At 37.0% G+C, this 27089-nt stretch overlaps 2 protein-coding genes across 2 annotated transcripts in view; one reads left to right on the top strand and one right to left on the bottom strand.

Annotated features, from left to right (window-relative positions):
- The window catches only part of LOC139120612 (E3 ubiquitin-protein ligase NEURL1-like), a 30635-nt gene extending 15328 nt beyond the window's left edge, over positions 1-15307 (bottom strand). The window contains exons 1-3 of the mRNA XM_070685122.1: positions 15114-15307; positions 12749-13321; positions 2428-3078 (exon numbers count right to left, since the gene is read on the bottom strand). Of these exons, the coding sequence (XP_070541223.1) occupies positions 2428-3078; positions 12749-13321; positions 15114-15153 (1264 nt within the window). The 5' untranslated portion in view covers positions 15154-15307. The remainder of the gene's footprint in view (positions 1-2427; positions 3079-12748; positions 13322-15113) is intronic.
- A 272-nt stretch (positions 15308-15579) lies between these two features.
- LOC139120615 (protein TEX261-like) lies at positions 15580-27064 on the top strand. Its single transcript, XM_070685125.1, has 6 exons — positions 15580-15723; positions 18268-18347; positions 21326-21479; positions 22586-22653; positions 23244-23358; positions 24500-27064. The coding sequence occupies exons 1-6, from the start codon at positions 15654-15656 to the stop codon at positions 24610-24612; spliced, it is 600 nt and encodes a 199-aa protein (XP_070541226.1). The 5' UTR covers positions 15580-15653; the 3' UTR covers positions 24613-27064.
- Positions 27065-27089: the final 25 nt, after the last annotated feature.

Genomic DNA, 27089 nt, shown 5'->3' with positions numbered 1-27089 from the left:
GCTTCTCTCTCGGCGATTCGCAAAAACTGTGTCTACTTCCGTATTATTGCGTTCTTTCCGTCGTACGTATTTACAATCGAGCCAAGTCTCGCGAGAAATTTGACGTCATTTAGTCTAGTGTACCATGCATAAATGGCTCTCGCGAGAATTGAAACTTCGACACACGCAATCGAGCCCTCGCGATAAATTTGACGTCATTTTGTCTGGTGTACAGCGGGCATAGGAACGCTTGCTCGCGAGAATTGAAACTTTTGCTATACATAGCAGACATACGCATTTTAATCGAGGCAACAAGGTTCGGAGTTGCAGTTGATTTACATTGCGGTCTAGATGTTCTGTGTTGTGCATTTTAATCACGATCGGTCTTCAACATTCCATGTTGCTGTCGATTTGCATCGCGGTCCTCGTGGTCCGGTATTCGCCGTTGTTCTTCAATTTAATTGCCGTCCCAACGACGCGTTCCGTGTTGTTGTCGATTCGTATCAAGGAGGACTCTCCCTCCATGATTTGTATCGCGATCTCTACGTTCCGTGTTGTTGTTCGTTTTAATGGTAGTCTCAACATTCAGTGTTGCTGTTCATGCAGCTGATTTGCATCGTGGTCCCAACCAACCTTCGGTGTTGTGGTTGTAGTGCATTTTAATCACAGTACTCATTTACGTTTTAAGTTACTGTCGATTTGCATTGCAGTCCCGTCCCGACGTTCCGTGTTGTAGACAAGTGCATTTTAATGGCAGTCACAACGTTCAGTGTTGGTGTTCATGCTGTTGATTTGCATTGAGGTTCCAACCTTCTGTGTAGCGAGTAGCGAGGCAGGCTCAGCCGAGGGACCGTGGCCGATCGTACGTAGACAAGCACATTATGGTTCAAACACTCAACACTTGACGGGAACTTGAAAAAGTTTACAGTTGAGCCGTTCATGTTCTTGCCGCTGTCACAGCCACCAAAAGAACAACGTTCTCCCATAGTGAAGGAGGACACTGTCCTGATCATGTAAGCGGAAACCCTAGAAGTTACCCCCCGTAGGGAGCTTACGGAGGTGTGAAATACTTTACTTCCCGTTATGAGATACGGCGTCGGGCAAACTTCGGAAAGCCGAAAAAAGTCGACTGGAGAGGCTCGGGGGACACGCCCACATTGCATTTTTCTTTTGCCATATTTCATAATCACGCGCGCTAAACGAAAAAAGAAATGAATGTAACTGTTTTATAGACCATCAACTGTATTTCTGTGATTTTGCAACATGGGCATTTCACCAGACCTTTAAATGTACACCGACCTTGCTTACCCTGCCAACAATCTGCAGGAATTTTAAAACTGCATGAGGGATCAGCTATCTTGGCCCTCTACTCATTAATTTAGGTCTTTGTAGGACAGTTGTTTACTTTACATTGCTATGACCACCATTCATAAGTTTTCAAGGCCAAAGATCAGCGGGGACTGCATAGTTTTGTGAGTAGGTTACTTGATCTTTGCAGCATGGTTATTTTTATCTCTAAATGCAGTGACACCTCATGATGCCTTGTGCTGTTTCTTGTCACGTTCCATTCTTGTCTTCATTGAATGTGCAGGAATGAAAACAAAATGAACATCACATGAATGTACATGCACATCACCTTATAAAATTTAATTTCATGGTTATGCTATTTTCACTTTCATAGACCAGTACTGCGGCAATGTTGTGGATTGTTGCTCACATATATGAGATACAGTTTTTATTAGATGTTCTGTAGTGTAACTTGAAGAAGCCTAACTTGGAGTAAGTCATAGATTTTGTTCACTGCAGAATATATTATTGAAAGAAATTGTTTTTGATTGGCAACTTCTTGAAATCAGATATCGTCCATCAAATGAGTCCGACATACATTATCAGTTACTTATGTAGTGAAAGAAACCACTTTCATTCATAAAATTCATCAGTCAACACATATTCACATGATGTTGAATGTACTTAATTTTTAAATGCCACTGTTTGGGTAAACACATATGTGTAGAAACAAAACTTTTATGGGGTGGTTCATTATCTGATACAAGTGATCAATACAAGTACTGGTAATTCAAGCTAACAGTTTGGTCATGTTTCAGAAGTTTTTTAGCCTAATTAGGACAAAATCACTTGGAATATAATTTCTGCTGTTGTATATTGTCTGCTTGAGTCCAGTAAGTAACTTTTCTGTATCTCAGAAAAAATAACCAGGCTGTTTATGAAAAAAGAAGAAGCTCAGTCTATTTCTGTAGACAGAGTATTTTGTGGCTGATTGGCTGTTCTATGCTTGTCTCTTTTGTGGAATGATAGAAATATTTTACTGCATTGGTGGTTTCACTCTTTCTCCACCACATGTTGGTAAAACCAACACAGTTTTCCATGGAAAAGTCAGACCTCTGCACAGGGAAATGGGGAGGAAGGGATACCACTGTTGAAACTTACCAAGACTTTTGATTTTCTGTGTGCTGCCATAAATTTCAAAGAGAATCCATAGTGGTTGGGAAGCATCTACATGCATCAGAACCCTCTGATGAACAGCGTTCTCATGGTAGTGCAGTTCACCCTCTGAGTTTATCACAAAGCTGAGTTGATCTCCAACATCCGGTAATGAGATATCTTTACTGATTGCCCAGTATTCCTGTCTGTCATAAAAATCCTCACAGTCATCAGGCAACACTGCCGGAGATATGACTGCTGGATCGCATGAAGTTACGCCGATGGTCAGACAGCCCAGATAACGCGCCGTGGTCTCTAAAATTTCAATGATTACGAGTTCTCCAACATGTATGGGCCGGTTGAGGAAGACGACGCTGTTTTGGAATTCGCCATCAATCCGTCGGGCTTGGGTTCTGGTGGGATCCAGCACCACATTCATTCCGCAGATTTCATGGAAGGGCAGGGGTTGCAGGCCGGGAATGGAGGCCAAGTTCCTTTCCCTGGTGATGAAACTCTCTTGAGCATTGAGAAAGGAACTGATACTGCTCTGAGAACTGTCAGAATCCAAATCCAGAGCAACAAGTCTGGATGTAACTGGTATTGCCATGTCATTGCTCTCATTGACAGATCTATCATCATTTATGTTTTCTGGTGGATCTGAAAGCAAAAGAAAAGATAGAGACTATGAACAGGCATTGGCTATTGTATAAAAAAATTAAATGCATAATTATACATGTATAATGCAAATAAACCGATCAAACATATACTGTATGGTGCGTGTATTTTACCTGCAAGTCAATCAAACAATCTAGAAGGGAGATGAGTTCTTTCTTATCTATTTATGTTTTTGTTCATTTCTTCATTTTATTTTTTTTTATTTAATTAAAAGCTATGCATGTAGAACTTGTTATCAATGAACATTTGGTATTCATGAAATTTGTCATGAATGTGGTTGGTAGACAATGTCCTCATCCATAGGCTGGCTTACCACATGGTAGTAGACCGCATGTCCTCATGAGTGATGCTGTTAATTGATGCATTGTTCTAAGACACAATGGTTGTTACAAAAGCCAAATGTACATAGACAAGGTCGATGACTGACAGCTTAGAAAAATGTTTAAATTGTTAGCAAAATATTTAAACTACAACTATTGAGGACATACATGTATACATTTTCAACTCTTATACACTTGCTGGTACATGTTTCCCTTTGACTTTTGTATAAAACCTTTGTGTTATGTATGTAACTGACATGTTACTAGTCCTTGACTCATAGATGCATTGAACAATCTAGTTTGGTTCCCGTGAGATGATAAACTGACAACAATACCCAAGGAACTCCTTAGCTTTGATGTAACAGTGCACACAAATCGCTCTGATTTTCCATTGTTCTAGATGAGTCATTGTGACTTTGAAACCCATAATTTCAGTCTGCATTGTGTGTGTCTATTATTTCCACCTAAAACTACAGTACGTCTACAAGCTGAATGTATAAGACTTACAATGGTGGAAGGATACAATATAATATTTTTTGTCCTCAGATTCACAGAACAATAATGCCAAACAGATTTATTATAACCAAAACTATCTAAGGTCATTAAATTCTGCCTTTGTCTCACAATGATCAACAGTCAGCTGACACTTACTTAAATAGAAGAATTTGAACAGACACATATCTATCACTGAAACAAATGAAAGTAGATCAATGTACTTTCTTACACATGAACGTGAAAAACACCTAAAATTACACATTGACACTTTTACTGGTTTCTGAAACACACTGTTAAGCTGAAGGCTATGATGGCCACGTTCAAGGCAGCATTAACATTGGTCATATATCATTCATGCATGAAAAAGGAACACTCCATAATAGCTAGGATTTAGACAGAAATGCACAAATCACTCTTCTCCGACTATGTTGAGCAAACACCATGTCACACAGGATTAAAGCATACACAATTTACCCAAGAGTGCATTTCAGAGTCCATTTCTGCCTCAAATGAGCTAGGCTCTGCAGAACTCTATCGGGAGATGTGTTACTCGGATAAAAGCATGTATAATTTTGAGATATTTTTAGCTCAGACTTTCTGCTGATAATTAGTGCACTGTCTGTTAGTTCTTTCATGGACACTCTGCGATACGACGTCCCTTGATTGACCTACACAACAGTGCGAATTTCTGCAGGGTCAAGGTCTCGCAAATCAAGATTTAGTACATTACACAACTCATCTACATGTATGTAGGGTATGCATGAAACAAAGATTACTCAACCTCAGTACAAGCCCCTTGCCCATTTTTATGGCATGCTAAACCAACTGGAATTTAGAGTCAAAAGTCCGTTGGTGGCTCCAGGTTAAAACATGTTAGCTGTTAACTCATTTACTGTTTGAAAAACAGTCAACGTTTGTCTAAATATATCACATCTACAGTTAATGAACACAGATTAAATTAAATGACAAGGAAGAAGGCGGCTACAGTCAGTGCCATGCTGTAACTTCATGTCTGAAAGCATTATCACATTAAACCAATCAATATCTAAAATCTATTAACCGTTTCACCTTTTGTTTTCCTGCATGTTAGGAACTTAAGCCCTACCACTGAACTTCCCAGTCCAAAGTTGAATCTTAGATGGCACTGAAAATTGCACATACCATGGCTTGCATTGTTCGTATAAAAGTTAAATCATATAGATACCCTCAAATTTAGTTTCTCAGTTTAAAGGCAAGAAATCCATAAGTTTTGGTTACTCTTTCAGACTTGTCCCATTCTGTGTCAACTGCAATTTCTTGTTCTACTCCCTACACCATGTTTAAATGCCTAGAAGTCTGCTCATCAACACAGTCTGTAATGCATACGCGTATAGTGATAATTTGTTGATGTACATGTATGATTCAAAGCCAGATTTCAATTCCAAAAAAATCACCCAATTTACACAGTCATGTACTGCAAAGGTAGCTGAATATTAGGTATCTCACTACGTTTGAGGGATATCAACTGCAGTGGATATGCGGAAGAAAACATCTGAAAATAGCAAAAAATTTCAGCCATTGGAGCTGGTGAAACACAGCACCTCAGGATCTTGAACCAAATAATAACACCCTTTCAAAGAATTATTTTTCAATTTTCAAATTACAATTATTGTAAGGCATTGCTTTTCATAAAGTTAAGATAAAGGGGAACTCTACTTGAAGAACAAATTCTATTTTTTATGATAATACAACACAAAACCTTACAATTTTTCCAAATAACTCTTCTGAGCTGTAACAAGATTCTTAAATAAACAATAAAAATGAACAGGAAACTGCTGTGCTTCCTCTGTACTCTACACTAATAGAAATTAACAGGTAATTATAATATTTCCCTGTGGTTCATTTGCTGATATTTGTCAGAGAATTCTCCGTTTGAAACACTCCAGTTTCATCTCATCAATTCATTTCACAATATGAACATATTTGATAAATTAAACTCATCTATAATGAAAACTTTGTTGAATGTGAAATGTTAATTCAACAGAAAAGATGTAGTTCTCCATATGTTAAATTTTCAAGAGGCTATGAATATTACAGTACCTCACTGCTAATTTGTTATGTTTATATTCTGAGAAAAAAAATTTTTGTTAGAGCAAAAATGGTTTTCAAATTTTCACTTCTATGACATCTTTTTTGAGTGAAATATTCAAGTGTTGAAACTTACGGTAAAACTACATGTAACAGCGAAAACGGTACGACTGGAAAGATTTGATGGCAATTTATTACAATGGCAAACCTTTTCTGAGCTGAACACACTTAACATAAGTTGCCCTGCAGCAAGCACAGCTAACAATAGATTCCAAATTTGTTTTCATCACAAACAAATGACCCCTTTGAAGTGGTATTAAAAGTATGCCCTAAGGCTATATACTTGAAATCTGCTTGCCATTACAATATGGACCGATTCCGAGATGCCAAGCGATGAAGATGCTATAATAGTGCAGAACAGTACAGAAGATAAAGACTGTCTCGATTTTTTTCCAGTATATTTTTACTTTTTTGTTTGTCTTTTAATTTTTTCAGGTAGTGAGTAGAACCATAATTACACTTAATTCATTGTTCACCAGACCCAAAATATCACACAGGAAAAACTTTTTATAAAGTCAACTTCCCCAGGATGGTGTGGTACAGAATCATGTACTCTAATGTTTGTTATGAGCTAGTGATTTGCATTTCTCTTCTGCCAAAGTAGAACTGAAACAGTGAGTACCATACGATATCAACACTGCAATATTGTAGAATCCAAATATTCAAATTAATATATGTACCTCATAGCCTATACAACAACATATTATTTACATACATTGGGGGAAGGGGAGTTGCCAGGTTAACATGAAGACCCAAGTATTTATTCGTAAATATGGTTATTCTTGTCTTCAGTACTTATCCATTTTACATACCATTGCACTCACATAAAAGTAAGCTTGCCTGCTTTTGAACTTTTAAACACACCTATCTTATAACAGACATGAGAAGTCAGAGTAAGGGCGTAGCTGATAAACATTTGACTAAACAGGAAATGAAAGCTACTGGTACAAAAATTCAGTATTTAAATAACTTCATAGACACTGTGAAAATGCATGAACAGTGCATGAAAAGCTACTCTGATCATTAGTGGATTGAAGGGTACGGATTGTTGTCAAACAATAACAACATGTCCTGTCTTACATGGATTTTAATCTTTTGAAAGAAAATCTCTTTTCAATTGTTTTTTGTCACACAGCAATTGAATGGTCTGGCCATATTAACTATGATAGTATGAATGATTCTTTCTGATTGAGTATACAATATGTACAATGTATGGTTTTAATATTTTGTTGGAATGAATTGGAAGTCCTGACTTCACTTGTCAACAATAGAATTACATATCCAGATAATACATGCTATGCTGACAAGCTGAATGCCTGGCATTTCGACACACCATAGGGAGCAGACAGTAAAATCTCCAGTTGATACACAGAACACAAGATGACCAACACACAAAATGGAGTGATATATAGCTTCTGCCTCTAAAACATCTATGTATTATTGGTATAAAACTATTATCTCTTGCTCTGCATAAATCACAGCAATTGTGGAGTTCACTTTAAACACCGCACAATTCTTATCAACTTTACATGAAAAAGGAATCTTGATGCCGGGAAGCAAAAGAAAAATCCTGTATTGGTAATTTGAATACACAGAACTGATATTCATTTGAGTTAGGGAAAAACAATCATTGATTCACATATTGAAATATCACGTTGGAAGACCTGCCATGCAGTCCCTTGATATTAAAATATTACGAGATGACAGATGCATTTATATTATTAATGACTTGATCATACGTGTGACACTAATTCTTTCAGAATCAAATTGATCATTGCCTCTGTAATTAATTCTCTCAGGATGTTTTGGATGAATAATTTTCTTTTGCTTGTCAAGCTCTAACTTCATTTCCGATGGGAGCTCATCAACAATATTGAAAATAATCAATTTCTGTACGCTGATTAAAAATTCAGTAGTCCGTGAACCGATTATTCATTTTGCCAGATTTATCTTCTGAAAATAGAGTGATGATTTATTTTTGTACACTACTTCCTATAGATATCAGATGATGCCGCTGAGTAAGCCCATCTATTCATTTAATATTTCTTAATTTCAACCAAGCCTGACACCTATAATTCTGTAACATATTTTTGCTGTACATGATCAGGCTAATCATTAAAACCTAGGGGTCAAACCATTGATTTGAGGCATAATATTGAGAAGGTTATTGCAATAAAGACTACAACCACACTATAATATAAGGGAATGTGGAGAGCTTTGGTGCAAAATTTTCAGCACATTTACTCTTGAACTAAAAACACCTGCAGAAAGATTAAGTGCTTCTGCTTAGGTTTAAGAATATTCATGAGTAAAAGGCTTTGGAAACACTTATACAATGTCTGCTTAAAGTGTTAGCATGGTATCAACCTTCACCATAGACTGGAGCAGAAGATCACTGTCTACTATGCCTGAACAAAATTGCCATTATGTGAGAATATGATGGCTACAGACAAAACATTTTCATGAGTGTTACCTTGAACACAGCAAAGGGCGTTTGAGTCGTTGAAGCTTGAAGTTTACAATGTGTAAACCTGGTTAAAACTACCAGGTACTAACAAAGCTAAATGTCACTGTTTGTAAGGTGTATCAAAAGTGACAGCCTTTGGGGCAAAGATTATGCCGCAAGTCCCATGAAGGATGATGCTATGCATGTACACACGCATGATTGATTCTCTGTACACAACGTGTACTGTTGGTACATGTACTGAACATATTATAGCTATGGTGACACGTTGCAAAGATCATCTCAGTATCCAAAATGGAAATCCAATCTCTACATATATGATTGTGGAATCTCACTAACTATGATAATAACTTTTTTCCAGAAAAGCCATTGGAGGATATAAATGTACATACACTAGCTGGAATCGGTAGTATTGAAACAGAGTTTATCATAGTTTCATGGCTGCTCTGACACACGTACCGGTATTATTGACATGTATCAATGTTCTCTGGAGGATTGGTACGTGGATATAGAGCAGTTTCCATCATCTGTGTTTGCTGGTATCAAGTAGTACTGAGAACGTGAAATGGGAAGCTATTTTGGTCACTGACTACTGGCTCTATTCATATCTGTCAAATAATGACTCCAAACCAGTGACCTCACGAAACTCAATATTTTCAGGGGCCACCAGTTCCACACAGGGAGGTCTATATGGTCTACACCAATGATTTTTGTCAAGTCTCTCAGCGGATTGTCTCAATGTTATGTACTGCATATTCCAGAATGCCATACTAAACATAATACACGATCATACTTGAAAATGAAGGTTAGACTTGCAGCAGGATTGCAAGAACGCAGTGTTCAATTTCATATTGTATTGACCTAGGAAAAAACCAGATGTATGGTCTGAGGACATAAAAAGTACACACATGAATTGAAGATTTGTAGAAGTAGCCAATGTAAGTTTGCATATCAAAACGTAGTTGTAACCTGACAAAGGGGCATTATAAGAAGCAGCATACTTCAATTTAAAAGCCAAAGTCTTCAATTCCTGGTTCTCTCATTACACGTAATTCTTGGAGCCATTGACCTACATACATTAGTCCTTCATTTTCCTCTGAAAGTTTTATCAAGTTAATCGATTTGTTAAAGGTAATGCTGATAAACAATCTGTGGTTTCATCGATAAATCAACCAAGTGTAATGTAGGTAAAAGATCAAAGTAAAAAGTACCAGTTTGATCAATGTACCTTCTACCATTCCATAACTTACAAAGCTTGCAAAGTGTACATTTATTGAAGTATCCACACGGCAGGCATCTGTACTGAGTAGTGTGATCAAATGAAAAAGCTAACACAGGATTTTCTCTTTTGATGAACCCTTTCACTATGTTGTTTCATCACTGGTGCAACTGAGTAAATGCAAATGTTGATGCTAATGGCTTCTACTGAGGACAACCTTTTTTGAAAATGTAAGTCCTATACAACTATACCTTTCACTTGTTGCTGAAACACTGAAGCTTGCATATGGAGTGACAGTGAAAGAGGCCAGATTTCACCATCTTCTGTATACCATGGATCTCAGTAATTTTTTCATTGGCATGTCAGTGAGAGCAGTAGCCATTTGTAAAGTACTGTAAATTAACAGAATATGGTTTTCTTTGATGCAAAACATATGCGCTGATATCGAAAACAATTTCTTAACAAGTGATTTTTCTCAGATTTACATTGTTCGGATATGTTATGAGAAATGTTAAACCTATCCTTTTTCGAATTGAACACTGAATGTACAGGTAGAGTCATGTCAAAGTACAGGTAAGAGCATTGATAACAAAGACACTTGAGAAGTGACTTGTCAATTACCAATTTGCATGTGTCGATGTCAGTGTACAGTCACTGATGTGGGAACTGTACATAAGCCATTGTCATCACATGAGAATGACTTAGAGATACTATATTCATAGACGGTAGAAGCTACTGTCTGTGCTTTCTTTCGCCACAAACACGCGACCTTCACATGGGAAAACGAAAGGTTCTCTTGTCAAGCTTTTAGTAGGTGTTGTAAATTCACATGATAATTACAACAGCCCTGGTTGTGGGTCATTTAAGTCTTGTGGGAACTGTAGTGGCCTGAAAGTGGGTCATTTATCGTCTTCTGGGCATCCACTCCAAACAACTTGGTATAGACATTACATGTACAGCGCTCTTTAAATCTTTATGAGATCCCTAAAGGAGCATGGATTCTGAATACTACAATGGATGTCCATGTAGAAGTGGAGATTTTTAATATATAGTGCTATACTGTTGCAATAGCATACATGAGATACCATGGTTGATGAGTGGGAAGTGACCTAACTAATGACATTTGAAACACCATCCTTGATAGCAGTTTGTTGTTTTTGAACACGCAGTTGGTAACTGAATGCTGGTAACCTCCCTAGCCAGTGGGCAAATTATCTAACAAATAAGAGATCTGGTAGGCAAAGTTGGACTGTTTACTTAACTGTCAAAATAGCCAAATCTAGACATATTTGAATAGCACTTTAGTCTTTGAATTTATAAATTGTACCACACCTTGTTCTCAAGAAATCAAGACAAACATTTGATTCGTTCAAAAATTATTACCAGCCTTTTCTATTACTATTACTAAATCTGAGACAGAGTGTCCAGACTGTCCAAATGAAATACATCGATGAGATGAAAGACGGTAAAAATCTCCTCGGGTTCTGTATCCTGTATAAAATAGTTTTAGTCAAATTTCATAACAAGAAATTTGAAAGTACAACAAATAGTCACCATTCAGATAAACGCACATTGATAAGTTTATTTATGACACAAAGATTGTCAAAACTTGATGCTGCAAATAATGATTGCAGAAGGTCGTTGCCTTTTCTGAGAATTTGTCAACACGGTGTTGCAGATGATCTCACATTATAAACTCACTTGGGATATAACCATAAAAAGAAATTCATAAATCCTTGATACCAAGAACACTGGGAGGCTTCTTAGTGCCAGCGTGTATTTTTCACAGCCATAGACAATACATTGACCCGTAAATTCCTGAAAGCACCACCCCTACAGGCAAATGTTAGCACAATTCATACCATGTCAGAATGAACCCAATAAATCCTGGAAATGCCACTACATGGGGTCGAAGGTTAAATGCATTATTGATTCCAAAGAAATGCCTTTTTCATGACACAATGCAGCCTTTTCTTTCTCCTAACAAAGTCAACATTGTTTTCTACAATTGTAGCGAAACTTTTTATGTTGACCTGGTATGATATGTATGAAATAATAAATGAACTTTCTCTTGCATTTTCAGCTCTTATGAACTTTGCACCACGTTGTCCATGCACGTAGATAAATACCTGTGGTGTGTTTGGTAACTTACTAGAGTACGACTTGCTGATCTTTGAACTTGAGTGTCTAATAGTGGTAATTAATATTCTGTAATAGAGTCTGGTATGTTGTCAGCAAAGGCTAGACTTTTGTAGAAAGACTCTACGCTAAGCATCCGATGTAGGCAGATATGTACACCATCTCACCAAGATGAAATTGGGAAGTTTCATTTTCAGCTAAAGCATTATGGTAGGAAGGTTAAAAAAAAATAGTATTCAAGAAATTTAGTGATAACCACAATAGTATTTGATGTGTTTTTTGTGGATACAAATGTTCAGAACACATACACTATTATTATAAAATGCAGTGACAATACCAAAAGGATAACCTTCTACTGATGTTACTACATGTACTTGCACCAATCAGGTAAAGGTTCCATAGGCTTTGTACAGAATGAGTATCACTGGTATTGCATCCACTTACTGACATATGGCTACTAATTGATGTCTAGTTTTGTACTTTGTGGATACTGAGACAACAAAACAAGGAAGTTTGCTGGAACAGCACAGAACTGAAATGACTGTTGGCCTATGCTTTGGGTATGGGGGCATTGGAAAGGAAATAATTTCCTAGTTTTCAGAACATGAACAATATATACATTGAATTAGCAATATTCAGAACTTATTTTGTGTTGTGATTTTGGTAGAATACTTGCGAGCATACTGCTCTGTGTAACATACATGATATTATCTGATTTGCCTTGAACCATCTGTCACACAATAGAAATTGCCTTTCAAGATTGTTACAACTAAAAATAAAGTTCACCTTTCTGGTTTACCTTGAACTCACCACACAAACCATTGTCAACTTATGAGAATTGAATTTGACATCTACATTAAAAATTTCATTGGACCTGGGAAAACTTACCGACTAATCGTACTTCAACGCTATTGCCGTAGATGTCCATCAGTCCCCATAATGGTTCGTTCACATCAACATCATTGAAGAAAATACCTTTATTGTCATTATTTATTGTATAAAGTACTTCTCCCTGTCTGTTCACCCAAAAACAAAGCACATTGTTTCTCTCTGCGTAAGTTTCTCCTAAAGCTTTGGCCCAGAATCCTGTCCGACTTGTAAGATCGGGACACGCATAACGTGGTAACGTTGCACTACCAATCTCATCTGGGTTGCGGTTTGTGTACCCGAACCGTACCACACCACTCCAGTTGGTTGTGGTATCAGTGAATTTGATGCAGACTTTTTCCATGCATTTCACTGGCCTGCTGGTGAAAACGATAGCATTGCAGAAGCTGCCATTCCTGCGGGCTGATTTGCCATCGGGGGATAGAATTATGTTGCTCCCATGAAAGCTGTGAAACTGCAAGGGGGTCTGTGCATTATAGGATGGCGATGAACTGTTACTGCGGTTACTGCTACGACTCCTTTGAGGTGTAGATGACCCTGCAGTGCTCCTGTCTTGACTGCGACCGGATCCACCTAAACCAAATAAGACACAAAGCGTGAGACAAAAACATGTCGCATATGTTATGTGAAAAAAGACATAAATTTTATGCATATCCCCATCCTAGCTCTCAACTGTTCACCTTTGGTAACTTGATGGAATGTGGTACACACCCATGCACACTCATTACAGCTACCCAGTGTACACTTGAAAAACAAAACAAACTGTGATAAAATACTGACTGCAATCCTTATTGACTTAATGAAGAAGGGTAATGAAGGAATTGAAATACAATATGAAAGCATGAAAGTGACACTGTCTTTGCCCACTGTGATTTCTCCTATTTTGTTGGTGTATTTTTGGCCACTGCATGCACTGAAGATCTTTACATTTATACGGCTAATGTTGTAACTAAGTAGGTAGCCGGGTAGTCACATGCCAGAACCCAAGTGTAATGGTTCATGAAGCATTGTTTCTTTGCTCCCTCACTACTTCAGGAAATAAGTGACAGTGAAGTGAACGCGGTCTCAGATGCAGTAAACCAGTCATAACACTGGGCGGGGGAGTACAAGCTGTTGAGGGCAGAGTGGTTGTACACATGTGTAGCATTATTCACAAACATGGGTGTATCACATTCTTCAGTGTTTGACAAGTGTTTTTGCCTTGAGGTTTGAGGGTGCTGAGTGAGAACTGTTCAAGAATGCCTTACTTTATTGCAGAATTTCTGCTTAAGTACTTTTGAAACCTAAATTACTGAGTTTGAAATGCAATCATTTCAAATGCAAGCTTACTGATTTGAATTAAAACATGAAAAAATGATAAACCTTGTGAAAGTCTACAGAACATTTTTTCCTGACTACATTACTTCATGCTATGCTGTACATGTCCTTTCATTTACAACTGTCTGTGCTTGAGCCTGATCAAGCTGTTTCAAAGGATATTGGGTCTAACGCCACTTTCGTTTGGTGTGTTTCTAAGTGAAATACACGATGTCTTTTACACACCTCTGGTATATTTGGGGCAAACTTGTCACAGGTTTTCTCCGAAATGAGTATCTGTGCTCACTGAATCTGTTCAGTGGTACCTGCAGTACTGATTTGATTATGTATTCCCATATCAACAACCTGTGTGGATTGGCTAATGTGTGATATGCAAAGGTTTTCCAATTCATTGGAATGAAAAGACACTGAAACAACAATCAAAGCTCTTGGGTACACCAACCACTTGCAGTGTGATTCATTTTGCAGTTATGTGGCATACTTTCAATTTTGAGGAAAGGCGCAAGCACTTCTGAAACAGTACATCAGGTGTGGTCAGGTAGACATAAACGGCAAACTGTCGATCTAGCAACAACCCTATACCTCATCACATGGCTTGTTTAGGCAAAACTATAAATGTTGACAACATATACCACTGTTTAGAATGTATATGTACCACACACAACAATGTCCGCTGTCCTCAAACAATTGAATTTAGTCGTATCAATAGACCCCCATTCTGTGGAATGTCAGCCCATGTGAGGTTTGGTATGCGCCCTTTTGTTGAGATTTGTTCCACTTCTGCACGGTTTTATGAGTCAGAATATTCCAATTAGCTCGGTCTAAGACAATTATTCTGGATTAGAAAGAACAAGATAAATTCACAGTTCGCCCTGAATAACTGGCAGTGCTCGATACTGTCGTACTAGTAGTTTTCCCCTTGATGGCACTGGCAGGCACCAGCTGATTGGAACGCTACACAGTAAAATCAACAATAAGCGCTATCCCCAGGCTAGTCAAAGCATTACTTTGTTATTTCACACAAAATAAAAACGGTATCTCGCCATACCTCTACTGTTCGAGTGATTGCTGCTCGAAGACTGGCCCATCTTTTCCTCTTGTAGATAAATCTGCGAATAACATGACTATGAGTTAGCTTACACCCGAATTCTAGGTGGATCCCCGTTCATGTCATCCCTGGCACCACCAGCCCAGCCAGCGTATCGCCCAGCCTGTACCGACGAATGAAGGGAAAATACATGTAAATCTGAGTCAAGAAGACAAGTCCATTGATATACAGGTGACGCCCAAAAGTAAATCGAAACAGCGTAAAATATTCGAGGAAGATATAACGCTTGGTTTGTATATGCAAAGTTTACGACAGTGTTAACAACGGAGAGGAAGCGATTTGAACTTTCATGGAATCATTAGAACTCAACTTTATTGAAATTATTATGAGTCCCTCTACTAAATACTTAATGACCACCCCAGATGTGTAATTGGATTATCGTGCTCTCATCAGCGCCCTCTTCCGACCGGAAAGCCTGCGAGTGGCCATTTTGGAATACCCCCATTACGTAGCATAAGCAGTGAAGACAAGATTACAGAAATGTGGTTTATTTATCTCCTAAGCTGGGTTGCTCTTGCAATCCAAATCTGTTTAGTCACATTATCGTTGGGTAAGTTTATGCCCTCCTGCACTATCCGAGCAATTTGTTAAACCCAGATATTCTGATTTTATCTCAATATTGTGGAGTTCGGGGCAATTTAACGGAAGTGCCAACGTTGTGTATCATTCTCAAATTCACATGTGTTTGGCGTGACTTGGCCTAAATTTAGAATCACTGTATTAATAGATCGTATGACTTCTTTCCTGGAGGTAGCAAACACTGAGGGCTTCGTCGAACTACATCACGATATTGAAAACTTTACAATCGCAAGGCCATACAAGGCCTTGCTCTCTGCAAACGAATGAATGTGATGGAAGTGCTGAGCACAGTGGGCCGAAATCACACTGATGAAAGAGCAGAGCGCATAGAGCCAAAATCACCCATGCATAATAACACAGGCTCAATATTTGATTCATGTTTATTTTCGCACTGTTGATTGATCCGTGTTTCAAGACACTGACATTACTACGTGTACTATTGTTGTTGTTGTAGTTGTGAAGGGAAAAGCAGTTACCAAGTAAAGACAACCATTAACCAGAATCTGTATTGAAAGCAGAAACGACTGATGAATGTGATGATGGTACAGATTTCAACCAAATACCTCACAGTTGTTTACACTTGTCCATGTTGTTATGCAATTATTAGTCTTGCTATAATGCTCATCCTTGAAAGAATCAACTTTGACACATCCAGTGCAAGTTTACACTTAGTAGCAGTGATTTACTGTAAACATGTTGATTTGAGCACGGTCCGTCCCTCTATCACCGTGATTTAGGTACAATTATAATGGAACCATTCTCAAATCGTGGAGGTGTATTTTCATCCATTCTCAAATACAGAGATGCTGTGAACATAGCTCCACCATGCATGGCTTTGCAACAATTTTGAAATTACTATGCAACAAAACATAAAGAATGAGCTTTTATCGGCATTTTTTTATACAATGCCTATCTGCTTCTATATTGCTCACTCATGTAAGCTTCAGTTCTGGTGCCAAATTTAGAAGTTCTGAGTTACAGAGTAGGCTTGACCACAACTTTCTATTTTGACAGATTCTCCTGAAGAGTGAGTCAAAAACTTACACGTTGGGACTACAATAAACAGTATGTTCAGGATACTAGCTCTTGAAAGACTCTATGAAATTTATTTCCTCAGAGAAAAGGCACTTCCAGTGATGATATTTGTCATGTGATATTACGAGAGAGAAAATGAGCAAAGAAATGGCTATTTTACTTGTGTAGAATCATTTATCTAGGATACAACGCAGGGATGTAGAAAATAGCCGGCAGCCAGCAAAAACAAGCGGCTGTCAGCTTAAATTTGCCTGCTGTGAAAATTTGGTTTCAGTAAAAAATCAGGACATTTTGCACAAACTTAATGTGCGCAGACACTACTTGTAGCCACCTGTACTTTTATTTTTGCCACCTCTAACCAAAATGTTCTACATCCTTGCCACAGTTAACAGAAGTAGGGAAGCATGAGGATTCAAATGAACAACTGCATCAATGATACAGGCATGATGCAGGTTATACATGCAGCTTGAAGTCACAGAATTCCCACTAACTGGCTGTTTTTAATGCCCTTAACAAGTGGCATAGTGTAGTATTTCACTACATTTAAGTCAACATGTTAAATCTTTTCCTGCCAAGTCCATATTTCACCACCAGGTCAAGATGGTTAAAATTAATGAAACACAACGTATTCCATATGATGTATTTTAACATAATACTGTACATTTGAAGACTGTTGAAAACATAATACTGTAAAGTTGATTTTTTGGACAAAAGATGCTATAACATACCAAGCCAAATGGGTGAAAATACGTCATGTTTTGGTTCAATACTGCTTTTTACTGACTTGGCTGATGGGGAAGTGATACAGTTATTACTGTCTGGCAGGAAAAGGGTTAATCGTTTGCTGAAACCTTTAGTACAGTCAGTTTATGAAATGCTTTGGGTTATGAGTAAAAGTTAATAACAAATTCAGTGTTATAAAATTATTCAGGAGTTCAGCAGTAAATGAACATTTGGTTACAGTGAAAGAAGCACGCATGTGACAACAGACAATAGGGATTATAACCATAGATCACAGTCCTTCCATATGTGTGGAGGGACTGTGCGTAGATACAGCACCATGTGTGCACATGGTTTGTCAGCGAGGCCAAAACCTATAATACTGGTAATGAATTATATCAACTGTAAAACTGAATTATACTGGTAAATGAGTTGTAGAAAACTCAGAGAATGTATACAAGAAAGAGTGTGATGCATTATTTTCATCACTCAGACGTGCCAATGCACTACTGTCCCTCCATGGTGGAGGGACTGTGTAATGCACTCACGTTTGCATTTTACAATTTTAACATGAAAGACCAAGATTATAAGTGAGTGAAAACTCATCATGAGAGATGGGCATTAGTCTAAAGCGTGATGAAGGATCACTGCCTACAGTATCTGTGACATGGTCACTATCTAGCTTAGAACTGGAGAAATCTACTTTACACAGCCTAACAAATGTCTTGATGATTGTAATTTTTTTTCATCCCAATTACAGCTGCAGGTCTGTACTATGTTGCTGAACTTGTCGAAGAATTCACAGTCATGACAGCAAAAGTGATAAAAGCTCTGCTCATTGTAAGTGAACTTTATTATCATTTTATCCATCATCGTTTCAAGAATAAACATTTCCTGTTGATAAGTATTATCTTGAAATCCTGTTGCAAAACCAGTTGGTGTGTTCTTACAGAGATTGACTATATGTGTTTTCCCAGTGGGTTTATTAGAGCCTCAGCCTTCCTTTCTTTGTTGTCCCAGGATGTTGTATTCCTGTAAGGTCAAGAGGGTGTTTTGCATAGGTATGGTCTGTGTGATAGATAAGAGAAACCACAAATCCAATTACATTGTAAAACGTGAAATTTGAAAGGTACAACACAAGTGTGAAAGCAAGCTCATAGCATTTACTCAGTGACTAGAATTAAGAAATATGATGTCATTTATGCTTCATACATGATACTGCCTTCGTACATTATATAAATACATTGTCAAGTTTGTTTAGGAACATTACAAGAAGAATAATGTATCCCTGAAACGTGTGAAAATATGGTACTATAGATTGAAAGAGTGCCTTTATGGTGACCATCGACCTTTATCCTGTAATGGACCTTACACATAGTTTGTATGTCACCATCAGGTCAAATTGGCTAAAACCACTAAGGCATAACGATGATAACATGTCCCATATGTTGCACTTTAACAATCTTAAACATGTGAAGCCCCTGAAAACAGAGATACTGAAAACCTGTCTTTTACCAAACCTGCTATGAGCGTGCTAAGTAGGTGACAATACTATAGGTTTTGGATCAATACTGCTTTTTAGTGAGTTGGCAGATGGGGAAGTGATAGGCCTGGCAGGATGAGAATATAATTTCAAAATACTGCCATCATCAAACAATGCAGTCAAAAACACAAAGAAAGCATCTTTGAGTATCTTTTATCAGTGAGATTGGCATTTTCGTCTTTGAAAATCTTTGGTCAGTAGGAAATTTTCATTTAAAATAAATATTAACATGTTGAACTTCCAAACTCATATCTGGAAGTGCCTACAGTTTTTGCCATATCTAAAGACATAAGGGAAAGTACAATGGTAGAGTCCTTGTTGCTGTAGTCATGACTTTCCTGATATTAGAGATGAATTTCCTGACTCTGACTAGACTACTATTGTTTGAACAGAAGACCTTGAAGATATACAAGTACTATTGAGTCATTCCATGGAGGTAGTAGTCATTCATAGACAGACAAGGGGAAAGACAGTCTGCTGGTAATTCTTCCTCTCAAACATATGATGTAGTCATTGTTCTTGAGAAAGGCTATGCAAAGTTTCACACAGGAAGCTATGCCAGTTTACCTACTAATCAGTTCTGTTTACCCACATGATTCATAGATACACTCAATGCTTATTTGGTTTCTTGGCTTCAAAAGGTCTCACATTCCCATGACCACAGGAAGTCTTTCACACTTTCCAAGACTGGTCCTGCATTTCCATACTCTGTAGTTTGCATTTGAATTGAGACATCACCATTTGCAGAGAAGCCCTGGGGTGCGGCCACACCAAAACATTACCAGCTTGTAACACTGATCTTTAGTAATACCATGGAGGTAGTAGAGAAGGAGTCACAACTGAGATAATTACGTTTATTACTATTGTGCACCATTGGTTTAATCCATTTATGTCCATTGTTTAACACCCCTTTCCCGCCATCTGCGTTGCCGACGGTGACTTCGCAATAGGAACGGAGTGAAATGAACCTGGGTTTGCCAATGCGACTCAGTTTCTCCAGAATGTCAAAACGCATGCGCAAAGAGTGTATAAAATTTGCGTTGCTTGGGTCAAGTGCGTCATGATAGTGTAAGAACCGACACGTTCCGTCCACGAAAAGTTGAGTTACAAGGAATTTAAGTTTTTCATTCTCAAAATCTTGGTAATTTTAACGTCGTTTTTTTATACTTTACATTCGATCGCAGGAACCTTTCCTTGTTAGAATGGAAGTTCTGATCACGAACTTTTCAATCATGTACTGAGTATGGTGCAGCGGATTGCAGCACTGCCGTGAGCGTGGGTTAAACTTGTAGCGTTTCCCGGGTGTTTATGACGCGACGCCAGCGACGCCATAGGCGACGCTTTGTTTCAGTGCATAGTACGTGTTGTTTTTATATCGCGACCATTCATTAAAGTCATGGACGTAGCAGTTAAAAGCTATGCTTTCTTATTTAACCTTATCATTAATGCCAGTACAACATGATAAAACACGGCAAGAATCAAGAATCGCGATTTGGAAAAAGTTGGTGTGTTAACAATGCTGCACTACGATGTAGGCCTATGGCATTTTTTTGTGATCGCAAGCTATCATCAACTCAGTCTCCGCGCCTTTGCAGATACAAAAGCTCCCTTCCTCAATTATCTGTTCCTCGACCTCTTTAACATCGTGTACATCAAAATCAGTGGAACGACTCGAACTTCCCGACGCGACGCTTGGACACGTGACGCCATGTTTGAAGATCTGTCAACTACCGAGGGACGGCCGAAACACCCGAACGACCCCGAACGAATTTAATCTTGTTTCCTAAATCCGAGAAAACGCATTCACAAGTCCCGTTGGTGCTAATGGAGTAGTAGTAAGGCAAACAGCGGCAAAACACATGGTCCCTTTGATCTCCGCCTAGTTGTGACTCCTTCTCTACTACCTCCATGGTAATACTAATAGAACTGATCATCATTCTTGTATGATTCTGAAGTATCAAGATGAATTTAGACCAATATTCTCATCACTGTTCAATTTCTGCTTCCAGATACACAGCAACAAAGAAAGTGGTCAAGATAAATATTCATGCAACAAGTTCTTTCAACTTGCCATTTTCCAGGTGTTAATGTCTAACAATGCTGTTTGAAACAGAATGGAAATGGATCAAGAGTTCATGATTAAAGAATGAAATAAAATTGTTATTGTTTTTAGAAGTGGATGTAGTTTATCACATAAATTAAAGTCAGACACAAAGCCCTAGAAAACTTTGTACACAGTAGATCAAACAAAATATAATTTTGCTGTCTTTCACAGTTTACCACAGTGGTATACGTTGGACTCATATTATTTGAAGATATTCCATACAAAGTTACACTGGTTGGGCTCTTCGGCAATGGAGTGTATTCATTACTTCTCATAAATTTTCCTTTCATTGAAGTCACTTCACCAGCCTTTCTTCTTAGTTGCGGTAAGATACATTATATTGTTCATTGTTGCTGTAACTTTTTATGTTAACATCCACCATTGATAAAATTCTCAAAGTTTAGTAAGCACTTTCTTCCAGGAAATTTTCACCTCTCCCTTTCAACTCTAACAAATAAGGAACTCAGAAAAACGGAAATATAGAGGCATTGAGTAGCACTCAAAACTGAAAAGATAAAGGCAGAATTTGCAAAACATAGAGCATTGGGGATAGAATCCCAAAATCTTTGGTACCCATATGATAGATACTTAGGACAACTATGTAAATGTGAATGTTGTATTCGTACCATATTTTGATATTTAATTGTGTTAATGCTATACTTCAGTACAGATAAGTCACTCACAGACAATCCTTTAAATGTTATGATATTGCTAAATAGACATCAAATGGATAACTGTTAGCATCTTTCAACATTTTTCAGTTGAGATCAGATGAATCAGTACTAGCTTTATCAATTCTCCTTTCTCAAATCAAGTAGACAAGAACTCACCATTTGTCTATCTGGTCTTAAGGCTCAATATGGCACCATTAATAGCATCGTTTTTCTGTAACAGTGGACAAGTTCAGCGATATTTTCTTCGTGAAATTTATGCAATCTTGTATTCTTTTCCTATGAATGTTTATCAAATCATTCGTGGCTCGTGGTTCAAGTTGTTCAACATCTTTAGAAAAGCCAACATGGCTTCCAGATAATTTGCTGTTAAAAACTATTCCCTTTGACTTACAAAGACAAAGACAGTGCATATGATCCAATCATTTCTTCTACATGACTGCATTTTGATCAAAATTCAAGGTCAAGTGGTTTATGACAACTTGATTATTAATCAAATGATTATCATGAGTCAAGTGCATGGCTACTCAATTCTTCTGAACCTTAGCAAGTCACAATATATTGGGTTAAAGGACACACTTAAACAGACCTTAAATTTTAGATTATTTGATGCATTGACTGAATTTAGAGTTTTACATAGAATATTTTCTGTAATTTTTGATTTGTGGATGCATTAAATAACAGTTGGTCTGTATATAGTCAATCATTTGACATTGTTTCAGTATTGCCTAATACTCATATTTTTTTTCTCTCTCAACAGTAATGGTGGTCATCAATCATTTCTTTGCATTTCAGTACTTTGCGTCAGTGTGGCATCCATTTTCTGAGGTATTGATATTTCAATTTCATTGTACTGAACTTCTGTACCAGTAATGGCATACAAGTAAATTGAGATGGGCTTCAGAACACCCACTCTGTCACTTTGTTGAAATATATGTACCCATTTTTTTCATGCTTTAAGAACATGTGCAGTTTCATTTGTTGTGGAGCCGCCATGATAATTTGGACTGGCCTCTAGGGATAATCTAACTTCATACATGGCTTTCCAAGTCTGGAAAATGATATGTTCATGTTATATACACCATGGATCACATCACATTATTATGATGGTGATTATTTAAAGACAGTCAAATTCAACTCAGGTCAAATATTTATATCAACCCTTGGTGTCCACAAATTATGAATCATATAATAGACTCGTCCAGGGCGAATCCACTCTTGTAATGTAAACATTGTAGATTGTGAGTTTTATCACTGCAGAGCAGCTGGTGTGTCCATGAACTCTTAACAGAGGTCATGAAGTCAATTACAGGATGTCTGCAGATGTCAAGGTCAGTGAAAGTGGCTGTACAGGAATCCTAACAGAACAATATATAAACTCATCTGACGTTTTTCATTGTATCTCTTTTTTTTGGCAGGTCCTTGCGTATTTCACAGTGTGTTTGTGGTTGGTGCCGTTCAGTTTCTTTGTTTCACTCTCAGCCAATGAAAATATCCTGCCAACCATGGTAGAGCCACAAAAACAGGGTGGAGGTATGTGATTGTCATTTTAAAAATTCTTTTTGAAAATTGAATGAATGATCATGTATCTTTCTGCCCATAAATACAAATCTCTGAATGAACAAAATACAATTGTGACAAAATGTATAAATTTTGCAGAGTCTTGGAAGTGGAAAACATGCCAAAATAGTTAAAAGTCAACTAATTCAGTCTAGCCTCTCAACTCAAAAAATGCAATTTACTGAGCAAATATATGTCCATTGCAGCTGCTTTGCCTAATATCACTCAACCATTGTGAAAAGACTACTTTTTAATAGATTTACACAAGCAGAATCTTGCATTGCTTCTAGAAACATTTATATTAACTGAGAAGAAAATATGCATTTTCTCTCAAATATGTTCTATATTTCAAATGTTTGTTATTGTTATAGGTACCCTACAATCTTTGAACCAACACATTACGTGGAGTACTGTGTGATAATACTTTTATACTTTTATACAGTGAAGTTTCCTTTGTGTTTGCATCAAGTGTGATGAAAATGTTAAACATAGGAGAAATAATGTTTGTGTTGTTCACTTTATTGATAAGTGAGAATGACAATAAGAACTGTGATTCCATTATATGCAATGGTACAAGTAGTGGGATGAAACGTCCATTTTTGATTGTGTGTTTTTCCCATATTCAGTGTTATGCATTTACCAGTAATTGTGCTTCCAAATCCAAATATGTACATTCATCACACAGATCAACAGTGTGAAAAAGACTGTATCGTCAATTCAGTAATTCCAAATTTGAGCATTTCATTTAGTATTGTCATTACAAAAGTCCCTGCAAAGTATGTAAATTCAAACTTTTTAATCAAAGGGCTCATCATACTTTGTTGAACACCCTTTAAAAATATAATACTTGCATGTAAACTAATAGGGAACGTCATGTTTTCATGTTTACAAAGTTAATATCATAGAGGAACTGTATGCCTGCTATATGCATTTTTTTTTCTTCGTAAAAATGAACTCTGGAAAACTTCCTCTTCTTGGAGGTTAAGTACAGTCATCCAATGATCAATAATCGTAAATGTCAGTCACTGTCAAGTGTTCATCAATGTCAAGCATCATTTTGAATTCATTAATCCATAATATGTGACTCTCATTGAGTTTTCAATTTTATTTTCAGATGATGATATTGTGAGCAATTATTTCAAGAAGAAAAGCAAGAGATACGGTCTTTTGTCTGTGTTTGATTATTTACGAGAACAAGTCTTGCCTTCGAGATCAAAATCATTTTAGTTGTCATTACATCAAGGTTTTATCACATCCTTTGAGTATCACATCTGGGTAAAAACTTGCGCAGAGCCTTTTCACAGCCATTGTTGGATTTTTACTCATTTATAAATTAAATGAATTGGTTCTCCTTAAAAAGGAGGCAATATGACAATGACAGTTTAAACTTGTTACAGTATCATGCTTAGAGAGATCACCTTTTATGGCAGAATATTCAGTTATCCGGTGTAATACTGGTATGATATATGAAAATCAATGTACAATTTTGATGTTGTGAGCAGTCATGACCCTACTTACAGTACCACTAATTTCATTTCAAAACTTTGATTTGAACTTGTATGGACATTAAACAATTCATAAAAATGAATACAACATCAAAAGAAAGTGTACCAACATCAGAGTGTAGACTCACAATTCGAAAACAGAGTTTTTGAAACCCTCGATCAAACGCTGTCAGATTTACGTCTTTACTGCATATTTGCATGTATCCATATATGGTAAAAGAGGTGGGCCAGCCTTGTTTACTCCGATGAGTAGAACTTGGCAGCTTTGATTGTGTATGGCAGCTTTGATGGTGCACGTTTTTTGCATGCCATCAAATGAAAACCAATCAATGGAGGTTATTCTACTCCTTTAATCTATCGTGACTGTAGTGTCATCATAGATATTGAATTTCTCAACAAAATATCAGAAAGATACTCAATGTGATTTGCTGTCTTTATCAATGAAGAGCACATGAAATGAACTGATATTTGCACAAAATATGCAAAAGTTTCATGGGTCATTTTTTACTAGAAGTGTAATAATCAACACTGTATAGGTGCTAGCGCTGCATGTATCTGTACAAATATGTCCAAGCAAAAACAAACATATTTTTAACTCATAGAAATCATGTAAATATTTCATGAGCTGGTATTTTTTTCAAACTTTAAGGTTCTTTAGTAACTTTTGAAAGGAAGCATGCATTTTGTCACTTAAAAAATGGAAGTTATAAAATTTGTGATATCGGGTATCTCATGAACCTACTCTGCTGCATGTTACTTTGGTATGTCAATGCATTCAGAAATAAATACATCATGTTCTGTTATTGTTTAAAATTATGTCAAACTGGACAACTGTTAAAACAGCAACTTCTACTTTGGAATCCAATGTATGAGTAGCCATTGTGGCCATTGTTATCATCTGCTACAGGAAAAACAAACATGATTTTCTACCATGGATACAAGATATGAATGGTCTGTGTGGTTTGTCTTGATAATAGTTGTATTTGAAGAAGGTTGTGGTCGGTGCATTGTTCATGGTGCAAAGGATACCGTATCAGGCATGGTGGTCAGTGCATGTTTCTCAGTAGCATAGACATTGTACCTAGTAGGACTATGAATGGGTCTTTATTTTGGGGTCAGTGCATGGATCTCGATAGTGAGGACAGTGGATGTCAGTACAGTGGTTTATGTACTTGAGTCTGTGCAAAGCACATACCTACTGTTTCACATGCAGTCATACATTTTGACAGTATGGACATTGGACTGTGATAGATTGTACGTATGTTATAATATCAGACGATAGTTGTCTTGAAGAGAAACCATCCAAAATGAGCAGATTAAAGGTAGTAAACTATATGCATTTTAAAATTATTTGGTAACTTTAAATTTGTGTCATTTTGAATAACTTATTTTCAATGATTTTGTTCTATCTGGTGTATGTAAGATATACCAATATATCTTTAAGTATCTCCAGTTGCAGCACATAAGTAAAGCATATCTGGCCAAAAGAGATATATCAAAAAGTACATTCATGTTATCAAAAAGTACATTCATGTTATCAATTCAACATCATGGAATTTTGCTAAAGAACTCTAAAGAAATTTTAGCTGGCATATGAAGAGAAGAAAAATATGTAATACAGCATTAAAGGTCATCAAAGCACAGTGCAAGTGGTATGTGTGATTTCTATTCAAAGCAATAAATGGAATGTTTTATGTGAGGTACAATTGTTGGATAATTCTGATTGTATCTTGCTTTGCACCATTAACTTTGTGGAATGATAGGACAACCTAGATCACTTTCTGCATATTTTTTATTTCTGCAAATTTACAACCCATATCTGCTTGTGAAAAAATCTGCACACAATCAGTTAATGTGAATCTTACATGTAGGTATGTGCTGATCATTTTATGTAAGAATTTTTATTACCGGTAAATATGAGTTGTGTGTATCACATGACATTTCAATGGAGTACCATACCACAGGTAGTAGCCAGAGGGCGCTGTTTTGAAAAGGTTTTCTAACTGTTGTTTACATCATGAGAATCTACAAGTAATTTGCACATTTTCACGTTAATGTGGCATTTGTAAGTTATTGCGTCATTTTAATGATGACATTTTTCAATTTTTTTAGTTAAGCAAAGCTTTTGTGAATGGGCAATAAAGTTTAAAGCTTACATACAAGCAAAAATTAAATTTTGTTGAGAATGTTTCCTTTTTA

The sequence above is a fragment of the Ptychodera flava genome, chromosome 20 (genome assembly GCF_041260155.1).
Source record: "Ptychodera flava strain L36383 chromosome 20, AS_Pfla_20210202, whole genome shotgun sequence".
Classification (NCBI taxonomy): Eukaryota; Metazoa; Hemichordata; class Enteropneusta; family Ptychoderidae; genus Ptychodera; species Ptychodera flava.
The sequence above is the reverse complement of the archived record's forward strand: the minus strand, read 5'-3'. Positions and strand labels throughout refer to the sequence as shown.